The following is a 13,411-nucleotide window of genomic DNA, read 5'->3' as shown; positions in this document are numbered from 1 at the left end:
AAATTATTAAAAAAAAAAAAACTAAAGGATGAGAGGGTTTTATTTTACCTATCCTCCCATTACTCTATTCATTCTAATAGTGTTTTTTTTTTTTCTCTAATTTGTTTTTCAATTTTAATTCCATTATTCAACATTATATTTAATGGAGATTATGCTTCATAATTTTTATAATTTATTTTTTAGAAGGTTATCTTAGACCCATGACCCGAACCGCAAGTTTGATAGATTAACTCAATTGACTTGATTTTTTTATTTTTCTAATTGACTTTTTTTTATCAATTTTATTATTTAACATTTGGTTTATTGAGAATTAGACTTCGTGATTTGTTTTAATTATCTTTCTATGAGATTATCTTAATCTCATAACTTGAGTTATGAGTTTGTTGATTAATCTTGGTTGGGTTGTTTTTTATGTTTGTTTTTAATTAATTTTTTTCAATTTTATCTTTCAACACTGAGTTGATTAAGAATTGAACTTCATAATTTATCTCAATTTTATTTTTATTGTGTTATCCCAATTTTATAAATCAAGTCACGAGTTTAACATGTTAACTTGAGTTTACTCAAGTTATTTTTTAAGCTTTTTTTTATTTCATTCCTAAACATTGAGTTTCATAATTTGTTTTGATTTTTTTTTATAAGGTTATTATGATCTCATAACTTGATATTAAAATTGACAGGTTAACTAGTATTGACTTGAATCGATCCAATATATTGATATCTCAATATTTATTAAAAATTTAATTTTAAATATTTATTTTAAATTAAATCATATTTTTATTTATTTATATAAACTAGTTTTAAACTCACCACGGTAATTGACTCATGTTATATTAATTCTCATATAATTTAATTTTATTTTTACATTAAAAATATTCAACATCATCCAAGTTCTCACTTCCTACATAGAGCAGAGCAATGGTGGGCTATATTTCATCCCAGCCTATCACGGATGTTGAGATTTTTGTTTCGGACTGGTGGTAGAATTCAACAGCATCAAAAGTTCATCATCCACGGCATTCTCACCGAGATAACCTTTCAATTTCCCCTCTATTTCTCCTTCTCGCTTACGTTCAATTTCGAGTTTTTCCATGATATATATCCTTGTTTAAAAACAACTAAAACAAAACCAGGAATCACTCAAGCTCCTTTTATATATTTTTATTATTATTAATATAGTGTAATTATTATTTCACAGAAAAATTCGTGTCCTTGGACCGGGATTTCTGTATTTTTATAATGTATATTAGTTATTGTTAATTTATTTGGAGGTGTTTTTATTTATTTAATATTTTAATGAATAATAAAATAATCGAAATGCTCGTCATAAGTTAGAAAAAATAAATGGTCTTTAGTAAGGGTATTTAAGTATTTTTATTTTTCATACATAATAAAATTATACATATATCTTTTAAATTTATTATACTAATAGGTATTGAGGTCTTTTAATCTTGATTTTTTTTAATTATAATTTTAGTTGAGGATAGTAAGTTAAAAATATTATACCTTATAGTTTATGTGTCAAATGATCTAGTGATGTACTAAATTAATATGTAAAGTTATTGCTCAGGGAAAAAACTAAACAGATACACATGCTAGAAAGAAAGGAGACCCGCGGCATAAGTAGCAGCAACTGCAAGCTAGGAACATACATTTTCAGAGAGAACAACAAAACAGAGAAGCACTTGAAGACGCAAAATAACAAAGTGTAAGCGTATCAAAAGGTTAGTAAAGTGTTATCCTACTCTCTACATACAGGAAATCAGAAATAATTAATACAGAATAGCTAATATTCATGGTAGGAGGAGGTTGCCAGTTCTCTCTAAAACTACTCCTAGGCAATTGTTGTGGATGCCCCACGATGTCGTGGGCAATAAGGTGTGATTTTTTCATGTTTTTCATGTTATGCGTGATGTTGGATATTTTTTTGAATTTAATCATAAAATTATGATTAATATTTAGAATTTATTATCTAGTATTATAAGCATTAGAAACTTATAATTTATAAGAATCTAAATAAAAGATTGATTATGTAAGGAAAAAACACATCATCTTTAGTGTACCATATCTACGATAAGCTACAATATTATTTTTTGATTGTTTTTATATATATTTTATATTTTTTACTTATCCTAATGTTTTTTTTTAATTAACATAAATTATCAAAAAATATATAAAATAAATTATATTTTATTTAATCAACTAATTTTCATCAACAATGATTTAATAATATGATATAATAGAAATACAATACAAAGAGTTGCATAAAAGAATCTCATGTATTAGTTCTTAGTAAAGATAAAATGCTAAAAATTCACAAAAATCTATAATATGTTTTATTATATAAATAAAAAAATGAGAAATTAGAGAAAGCAGATTATCATAAAAACTCAAAAATAATATCATAAAAATGGTATATGCGCTCATATAAAATTCAGCTTTGTCCAGTTTAACCTAGTCTAAGATCCAGAATTACTTGATTTAAAATCGATTACATGAATCATGCCTTAAAATCCATGTAATCATGTTCGGGTTTCCACACATAGCCGGTATCAAGCTTCAAAATCTTCTTTCTTCTTTCGTTTTTTTATTTTTTTTTAATATTTTTATGTATAAATAATTATTAATTTATTTAATAAATATATGTGTAAATATTTTAATTTATAATTGAAAAATATTTTAAAAACAATACTGAAAAAGCTTGTGTATTTTTTTTTTTTTTTAAATCCAACCCACCGCGGGTCATATAGCAAGTTTTTGCTGTTAATTACGTGTCGGTAAATCCCGTTTCTAACCCGTCAAATGTGTTACTGCACAAATATGTGATGGTCAAACGGGGGTGCACGTGGATAACAAGCAAGGAAACAAAGAGTATGAGACCCCACTCCGTGTCAGGACTCGAAGACGAGATTCATTATAAACAGAAGGTACAAATTCGCCTTTGTCCAGGAAGGGAAAGAAAAATAGCAGCAGCAACTACAGCAACAATACTATAGCAATTTCTGTCTCTTCTCCCAGCTAAATCTGGAGCAGTTTCTAGAATGATAGCTAGGAGCTTGGCAATAGCCGAGATGATGAATCTCCACTCACTAAATCTCTCCATTGTTGAGCCACTGTCTTAACTTGGGTGTAAAACTGAATTCCTGCTTTTCCTGCAGCAGTTTATGAAACACTAGCTTAAAACTTAAGAAATTAACCCAGACCCCTCAATGTGAGCTTTTTGAACCGCAGAATTCACATAGAAATCTTCCAAAGAACACATATTTACCATCAAAATTGACATCTCCAGCAAAAGATGGTTTCACACTGATTAAAGACAAAATCAGCCATAAACCATGAAGGATTCAAAACATTCTGATTCTGTGTGTGGTGGGAGAAGGTAATAGTAGAGAATACTTATTTCCATCGACTATGTTTATGGCTTCTTCGATGCTATCAACCTGAGACAAGCAAAGCATGAGTTAATGTCCTGGGCAAAATAGCTGGTGGGCCAACTAGGAGGATGGATGAGTAGCAAACCTGCATACAAAGAAGAACCACATAACCTACCAAGGTTGCTACTGTAAATACCACATAACCTGCCTTGTAACATTCCATGTCAACGTGACATCTGATAAGATGGCAGGACCCGTGAAGTCCCCATTTTCATATCCTGCAACCTATCATGATAAATGAACTGAATTATAAAAAAGACCACCTTGATCCTCATAAAAACTCCAAAACAGAAACACAGTTACTGGCATGCTTCTGATCAGCAGTGCTTAAAAAACATCACAGCTTTCTTTTAAAATTCATAACCTTTCTGCTGGGTCCTTTATACTAACTAATTTGACTATATGAACTGTGTGAAGGTCGTATGCAGATTCAAACTAAACCAAATTATCCAGGTTATTGTTGTACCCCGTTTACTCTTCGAACGAGTCATATGATGAATAACTTCCTGAGCTATAAGAGCATTATTAGTTGTCCATGACCAGGAACAAGACTGCTCTGAAGAGGACCAACCAAGTCATCCGGATAAGGCTGCAATCTATTGACCAGAACTTTAGTAATTAGCTTATAAACAACATTACATGAGCTAATTAGGTGAAATTGCCTCAGATTCGTTGGACTCTCCTCCTTAGGAATGAGCACCACCAAGGTCTGCTAAAACACTTTCAGTTTTTTTTTTTTTTTTTAATTATTCTAGTTATTAAATTTCTTGTTACTTGATTGATATAATTGCTTTTTAATGATTAGGAAATATGAATTTTGTTCACCTCCTTTTGAATTATTAGGGGTTGACATACATTTTTAGTTTGTAATACTAACAAAATGAATCTTAGCCCCTTTTCGGTTTGTCATTCCAATTCACTTTATCACTGGATCAAGAGTAAAACCTTGTTTAAACTACATGGATAAAATTGAGGACTTTTAAGCTATGAATTAAGATGGGGTTAAACCGTAGCTACAAGACCTAACTTAGAGTTTAATCTGCCAAATATCTAGGTCACATGTCAACTCAAGCTTTGCATTTTTTTAAAACCCTTTAAACTATGTTGTTTTGATTATAAAATATATAAATAATAAATATATGACATGATCAAATTATTAATATTTTTTATGTATAAAAATGTCAAAGTAATAAATAATACTGCAAGATCGAAGTCGATCCACAGGAAGATTAAGTATATAAAACTATAAATAATAAAAGAAATAGATTTGAAGAGAACTCTTAGATGTGATGCTAATGTAAATATTAAGTAAAGATAAAATAATTGTTAGGGTTAAAGGATCCACTAATGATATTTTTAAATAAGTATAGTTCAAACTTTTTTATTACTCAACTAGAAAAAACGAGTAAACAAAGATTAAACAATTACTAAGGTTAAATGATCCACTAATGGTATTTCAAATAAATATAGTCCAAACTCTTTTTATTACTCAATTGAAAAAAAGATTAAACAAAGATAAAACAATTGGATGATTTATCATTGATGACTCATTTTAAGTTATTAACATGATCATATTAATTATCTTATTTGAATAATGCTAATACTTGTAAATGTTGTCAAGTATTTATGATACTAACTTATGTCAGTAACAAATCAAGATCCTTTCATAATTCAGGTGTCAAATATTTATATACTAGGCTATAAAAGAATCAATTATTTGTTGCGTCAATGGTTACACCATGAATCTAGATTCACCACTTAACAAGCAAGGTATTAAGATTGATTAAGATAACAAGTATAACACATGTCAATAGTTTAACATATCGATCAATCTTTTGAATTGTGAGATATACTTATTTTGTAAACCTATATTTTAAATGAACGTTTACCATAAATTAAAGATGTTTATATTATCAAACTTATTATTATAAAACATGTTTAAATTAGAGAATTTAATGATACTTCAAGTACAATATAAAAATAAAAATTCTTAATAAAAAAAGCATTTTAAAGGTTTTTTAACTTACTGTAATCGTATAAAATCACAAATTAGTGTATCACTAGATTGACAAATTATATTTTTGACGGGATCTTATACAAGTATCGAACACATTGATTCTAAGAATTATACAAATAGATTTGACCAAGCAGAATTATCGATCCCAACTGTTCAAAGTCACCCTGTCGAAGCCATTTACTAATGGAATTGGGTTCAAGGGAAAGTTCTATGTTTTGAGTTCACGAGGAAGTCTTACAATCATTGAACCCATTGATTCTCATCTTAGATTCACAGCTTCGGGGTGAGAAAAGAACCGTTCCTTATGCTCATCATTGCATTTTAGGGAATGTTCGCTGGAATCAGACGGAGAGATTTTGCTAAGTTTTCTTATTTCTAGAAAATGCAGGTCTAAAATCTTTGATGGCGTAGAGGTTTACCGAATGAAGAATCTCGGTGACAGAACATTGTTTATGGGCACTAATTGCAGCACAGCTGATTTTGGTAGGAGGATATATCATGTGGAACGACTAACGAGGTGTAATTTGTACTTCCCAGTGCCCATTTGGCACTGCAGCAGCTGTAGCGGCACAAAATAAAAGCTGAATTGAAGTGTTTGATTAATCCAAACTTCATATTTTTTTACATGGATCCCACCTAATAACTGAGGTCGAACCTCAGCTCATTAGAAGTAGGTTTTATCTGCTTCTCCTGCGGTCCATGCTGGGTCTTCTGGTGTGGAGAGTGAAATTAATTCACTCTCCACTGTTCACTTAGCGGATAGTAGAGAGTTCATCCACTGTTCACATGAACAGTGGATACCGGACCCTATTCAAAATTATAAAAATATATTGAACTAGATTCGACCTAGTAGAAAAAAAATATTTTTTATTTTTTAATTGTATTTTATTTTGAAAAATTAGTGTTTTACATTATCTAAAAACACTATATAAATTAGAAGAAGATCGCTTGATGACATAATATTTATAGAATTTGATCACAATCCCAATTTTATTTCTGATGATATTTTATCTGAAGTTGTTGCGCGCTTACAAAACCAATGAAATTGTAGTCCTTATCGGATGTATTTTATACGTGATGAAATTATAGATAGTTTAATGGAACAATACAAAATATTTTATATAAAGTATTATTTATTTAATGATTTAATAACAATAGTTAAATCTATAATATTTAAATTAAAAATAATATATATATATATATATATATATTATTTTATAATCTCAATTTAAAAAGCATTTTTTTAACCAAACACATTAAACTACTTTTTACTCAACCTCAGTTTCAACCACAGTTTTAACCAAACATATATTTTTCCAAACCAACCTCAACTAAAAGTACTTTTTATAAAACAATTTTTTTCAAACCACAACCACAACAGCAACCGCAATACCAAAAACTTACTCAAAAGATATATATTATATGGTGGATAGCTAGGGTAGGTTATAAGAGAAAGTTGCAGAAATAAAAAAGAAGAAGAAGAAGCTCTCGGTCAAATAAAAAGAAAATAAAACAAAGAAAATATAAGAGAGGTGGCTGCACACATACATATATGTATATCAAGACTTGGGCAAAACTTATGGCTATACAAAATATGAACCAAGCACCTAAAGAAATAAATTACATGGGAAAAAACTTTAAAAAGTTTATGGACCTCACAACTCTGAAAGTTTCAACGCGTGTATGTTTGTTTGAAAATGATGAAGGAAGACTTTGTTTCTAAATGTAGGCTATTCATTGAAATTGATCGATGTCATCTCAAATTATACTATTGCTTAATACTATAATTTATAATATTTTTGTAATTGTTGAGATGTTATTTATGATTTATGGTGAAAATTGGTTGGGTTGTTTTGATGGAAAAGGAAATGTTACATTTTTCCAGGTTTGACAGGTTTATTTGATGGAATTATAGAGAAAATGAGGGAGGATATGTTGGGGAAGATGCTGGATTTTTTGCTTGGTAATCCATGCTTGAATGTGGCTAGAAATTGTTGTTCAATACTGTAATTTTTTGTATTTTTGTAACTAAATAAAAACTACCAATGACTCTTTTTCAACAAAAAAAAAAAAAACAATTGCTCTAGTAGCAATTTAGTTATTTTTAACCTTGAGAAGGTTCTTTAGTCTTTACCACAAATATAATGATACTCTTGTAAATAAATATTTTTTTTTGTTTATTTGTTTTTTACGCCACCTTTTAAGGATGTAAAATTTTACCTGTCATCAAAATGCATGATGGAAAATGTAATATTCAAAAGTATTGTTGCAAAGTGAAAAAAATAAAAAACCTTGGGATGCTAAGCGTAATTTTCCCTTTACTCATTTACCCTCTCGCTAGATACATGTGGGTCTTCTGGCCCATTAAACATGCCTACAACACCATTTTCTTACATCTCATGTTGACATAAGAGCACGCCACATTCATCGTATGCTATCATTTTTTTAATATAAAATGACACTCTATTTTATTTTTATCCAATATTTTTCCATAATTAGTTAGACTTATTATATCATTGGTTGACGCTACATTGTCCATTTGATCAATTTTCTTTTAATATAAAAAAATATTCAGGTATTGCTAGCATGTTTTCTAGTAGGAATAAAAATTAAATCATGTAAGGGTTGACCCGATGTGACTCAGTCAACTTGATGGATCTAAAGACAACCTGGATGACTATTAAAAATATAGTTTCTTAAAAAAATTCAAGACATTTTTTTTAAAAAAAAATGAGGAAAAAATATATTGAATCAATATAGGTCAACACGTATTAACCTGCTACATTCACAACTCGGGTAAAAAGACTGAGACAACCTCATAGAAAGCAAATCGAAACAAATTATGAAACATAATTCTTAATCAAACCAATATTGAATGATGAAATTGAAAAAAAAAAACACAAGTCAACCTGAGTTAAATCGCCAAACCCGCAACTCGGGTAATGAAACCAAGATAACCTCATAGAAAGCAAACCAAAAAAATTATAAAATTTAATTATAAATCGGTCGTTGAAACATAAAATTGAAAACAAATCAATAAAAAACATGATAAAAAACCGAGTTAACATGTCAAATTCGTGACCTAGATCATGAGATCGAGATAAAAAAAAATTAATATTGAATAATAAAATTAAAATAAAAAACTAAATCTTGAAAAAAACCTAAATCTTGAAAAGAAAAAAAAAAGTGTTCAGGTGAACAATGCATTATTATGAGAGTAGCACTGAATTCTCCTTCTTGAAAAATAGCAAAACAAATAACAAAGCAATTTAAATGAACAATGTACTGTGAGGAGGAACCATGAATTTCTCTCCTCATTTAATTTCTGTTAGAAAATCATTTATTTAATCAATTTTATTTTTATATTTTTTTAAAATAAGAAACTTAAGTAGAAATAATTAGTAACTAAATACAATTATCTCAAAAACCATCAAATGTAAGGATAATTACTATTTTGTTTACCTGTTAACAAATTTAATATTTTCAATTCAAATAACAACATTTTCAACTCAAATATAATATATCTATTTTGGAACTAGCTCAATAAATTTAATTTAGATATTCTTTAAAATAATAAATTATTTTTCAACAACTTGGACAATGCAAGCGACAAAAAATATTGATTTTGTAGCAAGTGGCTCCCACACATGTTAATTGGATGGAGATAGCATATTATCAAAGCACACAAGTAGCCTCTGCCGCCCTGGCATTTGGTGTGCAATTTGTAGCAAGTGGCTCCCACACATCATTGGATGGAGATAGCATGTTATCAAAGCACACAGATAGGCTCTGCCGCGCTGGCATTTGGTGTGCAAGACTGGACAAGTTACTTGAATTGCTCTCTTACAGAAGGTATAGATGAAGCTTCATATGAGCACACCATAGCCAGAGTAATCAAACATGTCATCTCACCGTATCAGATTCTCCACGCGAAACTCCAGGAGCACCTTGAAGAAGCCTTCCTCCTCCCTTATAGCTCCCGAATTCGATAACTAAATTCATTTTTAACACTTACGCCTGAGGCTTTACTACTTTTCTGCAACAATCAAATCTCTAATGCCAGAACCCCAAAGATGATAACATCAGATTCCTTGTTTCCCTTGCTTGTGAGAATACCAATGGTATATCTAGTGACTGTGGTGACAATGTAGTTGACTTGATTATGAGAACCGTACAATATATTTTAGTAAGTGGATGGGCTAAGATTTAGCAATTGAGCGGGGTGGCTAATTTATAAATCTTTAAACAGAGTGAACTTAATCTGTTCAATTGGACATGAATTTGTACTCAGTTTAAAAGAAAATCAATTTCAGAAAAGACGTAAAAATTGATCAGTACAAAAAAAAGAAGGGAAAATTAAATGTTTTAACAGGATAAGAATCTCAAATGAATTACACTGGTCATCAATTTAACCTTCGTGTGGAAGCATGGCAGATGCAGAATTAAGAAGCTGAAGAAGATGCGGTGAGCTGGGAAGAATTAGTGTTGTAACTATAACTTGAAGATCTGTTCATCCCTCCTTCAGAATCTGTAAGGCCATAGGACATTATTGAAAGTGAAGATGCAGACATTGGCGGGGCGAAATATGATGGCACAGGCATCTTTGATGGGAGAATAGGCAATGGAGCATCAAAATTAAGAACGTGAAGTGCTTGCCGAATTGACGGTCTAAGATGTTCGTCCGGATGAGCACACGAAAGGCCGACGATCATCAAGCGTTCCATCTGCGTCTTGTTAAAATCTCCGCATAGTCTTGGGTCAACTGCTTCAAGTAGCTTTCTTTCACCATAGAGCTCCCAAACCCACTGCACCATGGACACTTGATCTTCATTACTGGCCTTTGGGTTGATAGGTTTTCTTCCACAAGCAATCTCCAATGCAACAATTCCAAAACTGTAAACATCTGACTCTCTGCTAGCCTTGCCTGTCATTGAACACTCTGGAGCCATGTAGCCCATAGTCCCAGCCAAAACTGTTGTTTGAGAACCTTTTCCATGGTCTACAAGCCTAGCCAGACCAAAATCCCCGAGCTTAGCATTGAATTCTGAGTCCAACATAATGTTGCTAGACTTTATATCTCTATGCACCACACATTGTTCCCATTCTTCATGCAAGTATAACAGCCCCGATGCTAAGCCTTGTACGATTTTGTACCTCACCTCCCATGTCAACAGGCTAGTTTCTTTGAAAAGATGGGAGTCTAAGCTGCCATGAGGCATGAATTCGTAAACAAGTAAAAGCTCCCTTCTTTCATGACACCAACCAATGAGTTGGACCAAGTTTCTGTGCCTCAATCGGCTAATGATCTTTACCTCTGCTGCATATTCTTTAATCCCTTGTTTAGAACCTCTTGATACTCTCTTCACCGCAACGAATGAATCAATCTCCTTCAAAAAACCTTTATAGACACCACCGAACCCACCCTCACCTAGCTTCTCTTCATCCTTGAAGTTACTTGTAGCTCGAGCCAATTCTTGGTAAGAGAACTTCTTTGGTCCTGTTCCCCTTTCAAATTCATCATCCATGTACTCTTCAAGGACATGACCACCTTCTTCATCTTCTTCGTGCACACACATAAACTTAATAACAAACCCAACCAAAGCGGCCCCAACAACTATAGCACCACCCCCAACACCCAATCCAACTGCCAGTCCTGTCCTGTTCTTTTTCCGATTCCTACGTGAACCACCATTTGGCGGAGAAGCTGCAGCTGGATCTATTGGATTGGTAGCTGGAGCTAGTGGATTGGTAGCTGGAGCTAGTGGATTGGTAGCATTATCATCAATTTCTAAGCTTGAACTACTCCACCGCCTCTGCCGCCTCTACAGCCGCCAGCCTCGCCACCCTTCCAGGTACTCGTCTTCCCCCGTTGCCTTTCGTTTATACATTCAGCTGTTCTTTTTTCATTCTTTGCATGCAGAACGTGAATCACGTTCTGCAGCAAAGAATGAAAATAATTCGGTAGTTACTGTGCTGGGCACAGTAACTACCTTATTATTTGCTGGTTACTGTGTGGCTAACACAGTATCCAGCCCCTTTTCTGGTGGGCTGGAACATCAGCCCAGCCCACGTGGCTGGGCTGAGTCCAGCCCCTTTTTATTCCGGGCTGGAACACCAGCCCCGCCCATGCGGCTGGGCTGAGTCCAGCCCCTTTTGGCTCCGGGCTGGAACACCAGCCCAGCCCATGCGGCTGGGCTGGGTCCAGCCTTGTGGCTGGGCCAATACAGGCCCAGCCCAAGCTATTTATTATATATATATATATATATTTATTTATTTATTTTGTGTTTTTATGTACATATAATTTTATTTTTTAAAAAAAAAAACAAACAAATTGTGCTTTCACACGGATTTTTTCTATGTCATTTTGGGCTAATATAGGTCTATTTTTTATTATAAAACTATAAATCCGGTATTAAAAAAAAATAAAAAAAAATAATAAAATAAATAAATAAATAAATAAAACAAACTTTGTTTTCATGCATACGGCCAAGTCTCTCAAAACTAAAAAAAAAAAAACAAATCATTGTATTTTTTTAAAAAAAAAAACAATATATATTTAGCATGCATTTTGGCTTCAATAACTAGTTTATTAAAGTCAAGAGAACATTGGCCAAAAATTTAAAAAAAAACAAAAAAAAAATTTGTTTATCTCTGAGTATCCGGGATATGACATTACACGTAATGCGTATTCCGGATATTTATTTCTTTTTTTGTTTGGACAATAGAACCCGGGGTATGACATTACATGTAATGCATATTCTGGACAATAAGAAACCAAAACATGACTTAGATTTTATTAGACAAAACAATGCAACCTACCTTAGGTAGGGCGTAGTCGGGGTGCTAACCCCTTCCCTTTACGCAACCAGTCTCCGTACCTGATCTCTAAAGACCAGTAAGGGTTCCTAGTAACCAGAATACTAGGTGGCGACTCTCGGTCCAAATTTTTTAGCTTAGAGGCAAAGAACTCCTTGTCTCACCATATTTTCCACGCCAAATAGACATTGCCAACGCCCTCATGGAGGGTTGGTGCAATGGACGATCGCCGCACCGTCGTACACGTGCGACAGACATCATGAGAAATAAAATTTTTAATCTGAAAAAATAAAAATTAAATAAAATAATAAAAAAAAATTGAAAAAAAAAAACAATTAAAAAAAACTAAAATTGAATAAAATATAAATAAAATAAAATATTAAGGAATAAAATTTAAAAAAAATAACAATTAAAAAAAAATAACAACCAAATTGGATAAAAATAAATAAAATAAAATACTAAGGGACAAATTTTTAAAAAAAAAATTAAGAAAATAAAAATAAATAAAAATAACATGTAGTTGTTGACATGTGTGTTGTATTTATTATTTATTTTTTTTATTTATTAAAAAAATAATTTATCCCTAATTCAAATAGATTATAATAAAAAAAAATCATAATAAAACTACTGAACTACTCCTCAACGTCGTCTTTAATTTTTTGACATGAAAAGCCATAATTTTACTATTTTAAGAAAGGAAATGACGCAAAAGCTCCAATTACCCTTCCACCATTTGTTTTTTTTTTATATAAATAAAAAGCATTTATATCATTTAACTTCGCAAAAACAAAAAAATTGATAAACAATTATAATCCCGGTTAATTTTATAATGACAAATAAAATCGTTGGAAAAGATAATTTTAACCTCGAAGAACGATCATTTAATTTTGCACACAACATTTGATTAGCCATTGTCTGGAATATTGTCAGGGGAAATCAATTTTCCCCTCATTATGTCCTTGATGCTTCACCGTTTTTTTAAAGCTTGTATGGCTCTCTACCTCTCTGATTTCTTCCATGTTGCTTTCGAGTGGCTTTCAACAAGGCAACCCTCTCTTCCTTCCCCTCATTCAACAAGCCATCTGACTCTGTTTCTTTCTTTATAGTCTTTTTGTTTGATGATTTGTTTCTCTTCTCTGTCTCG

General features: G+C 31.6%; 1 protein-coding gene across 1 annotated transcript; it reads right to left on the bottom strand.

The window, feature by feature from the left end:
• Positions 1 to 9,741: 9,741 nt before the first annotated feature.
• LOC118051851 (L-type lectin-domain containing receptor kinase IX.1-like) lies at positions 9,742 to 11,330 on the bottom strand. The gene has a single exon (XM_073412204.1). The coding sequence runs from the start codon at positions 11,025 to 11,027 to the stop codon at positions 9,894 to 9,896; it is 1,134 nt and encodes a 377-aa protein (XP_073268305.1). The 5' UTR covers positions 11,028 to 11,330; the 3' UTR covers positions 9,742 to 9,893.
• Between the last annotated feature and the right edge of the window lie 2,081 nt (positions 11,331 to 13,411).

The sequence above is a fragment of the Populus alba genome, chromosome 11 (genome assembly GCF_005239225.2).
Source record: "Populus alba chromosome 11, ASM523922v2, whole genome shotgun sequence".
NCBI lineage: Eukaryota > Viridiplantae > Streptophyta > Magnoliopsida > Malpighiales > Salicaceae > Populus > Populus alba.
This window is presented reverse-complemented; position numbering and strand designations above follow the sequence as displayed.

Coding starts and splice junctions, on each gene's coding strand:
- LOC118051851 (XM_073412204.1), bottom strand. CDS start 11,027: ATGTGTGTGCACGAAGAAGATGAAGAAGGTGGTCATGTCCTTGAAGAG.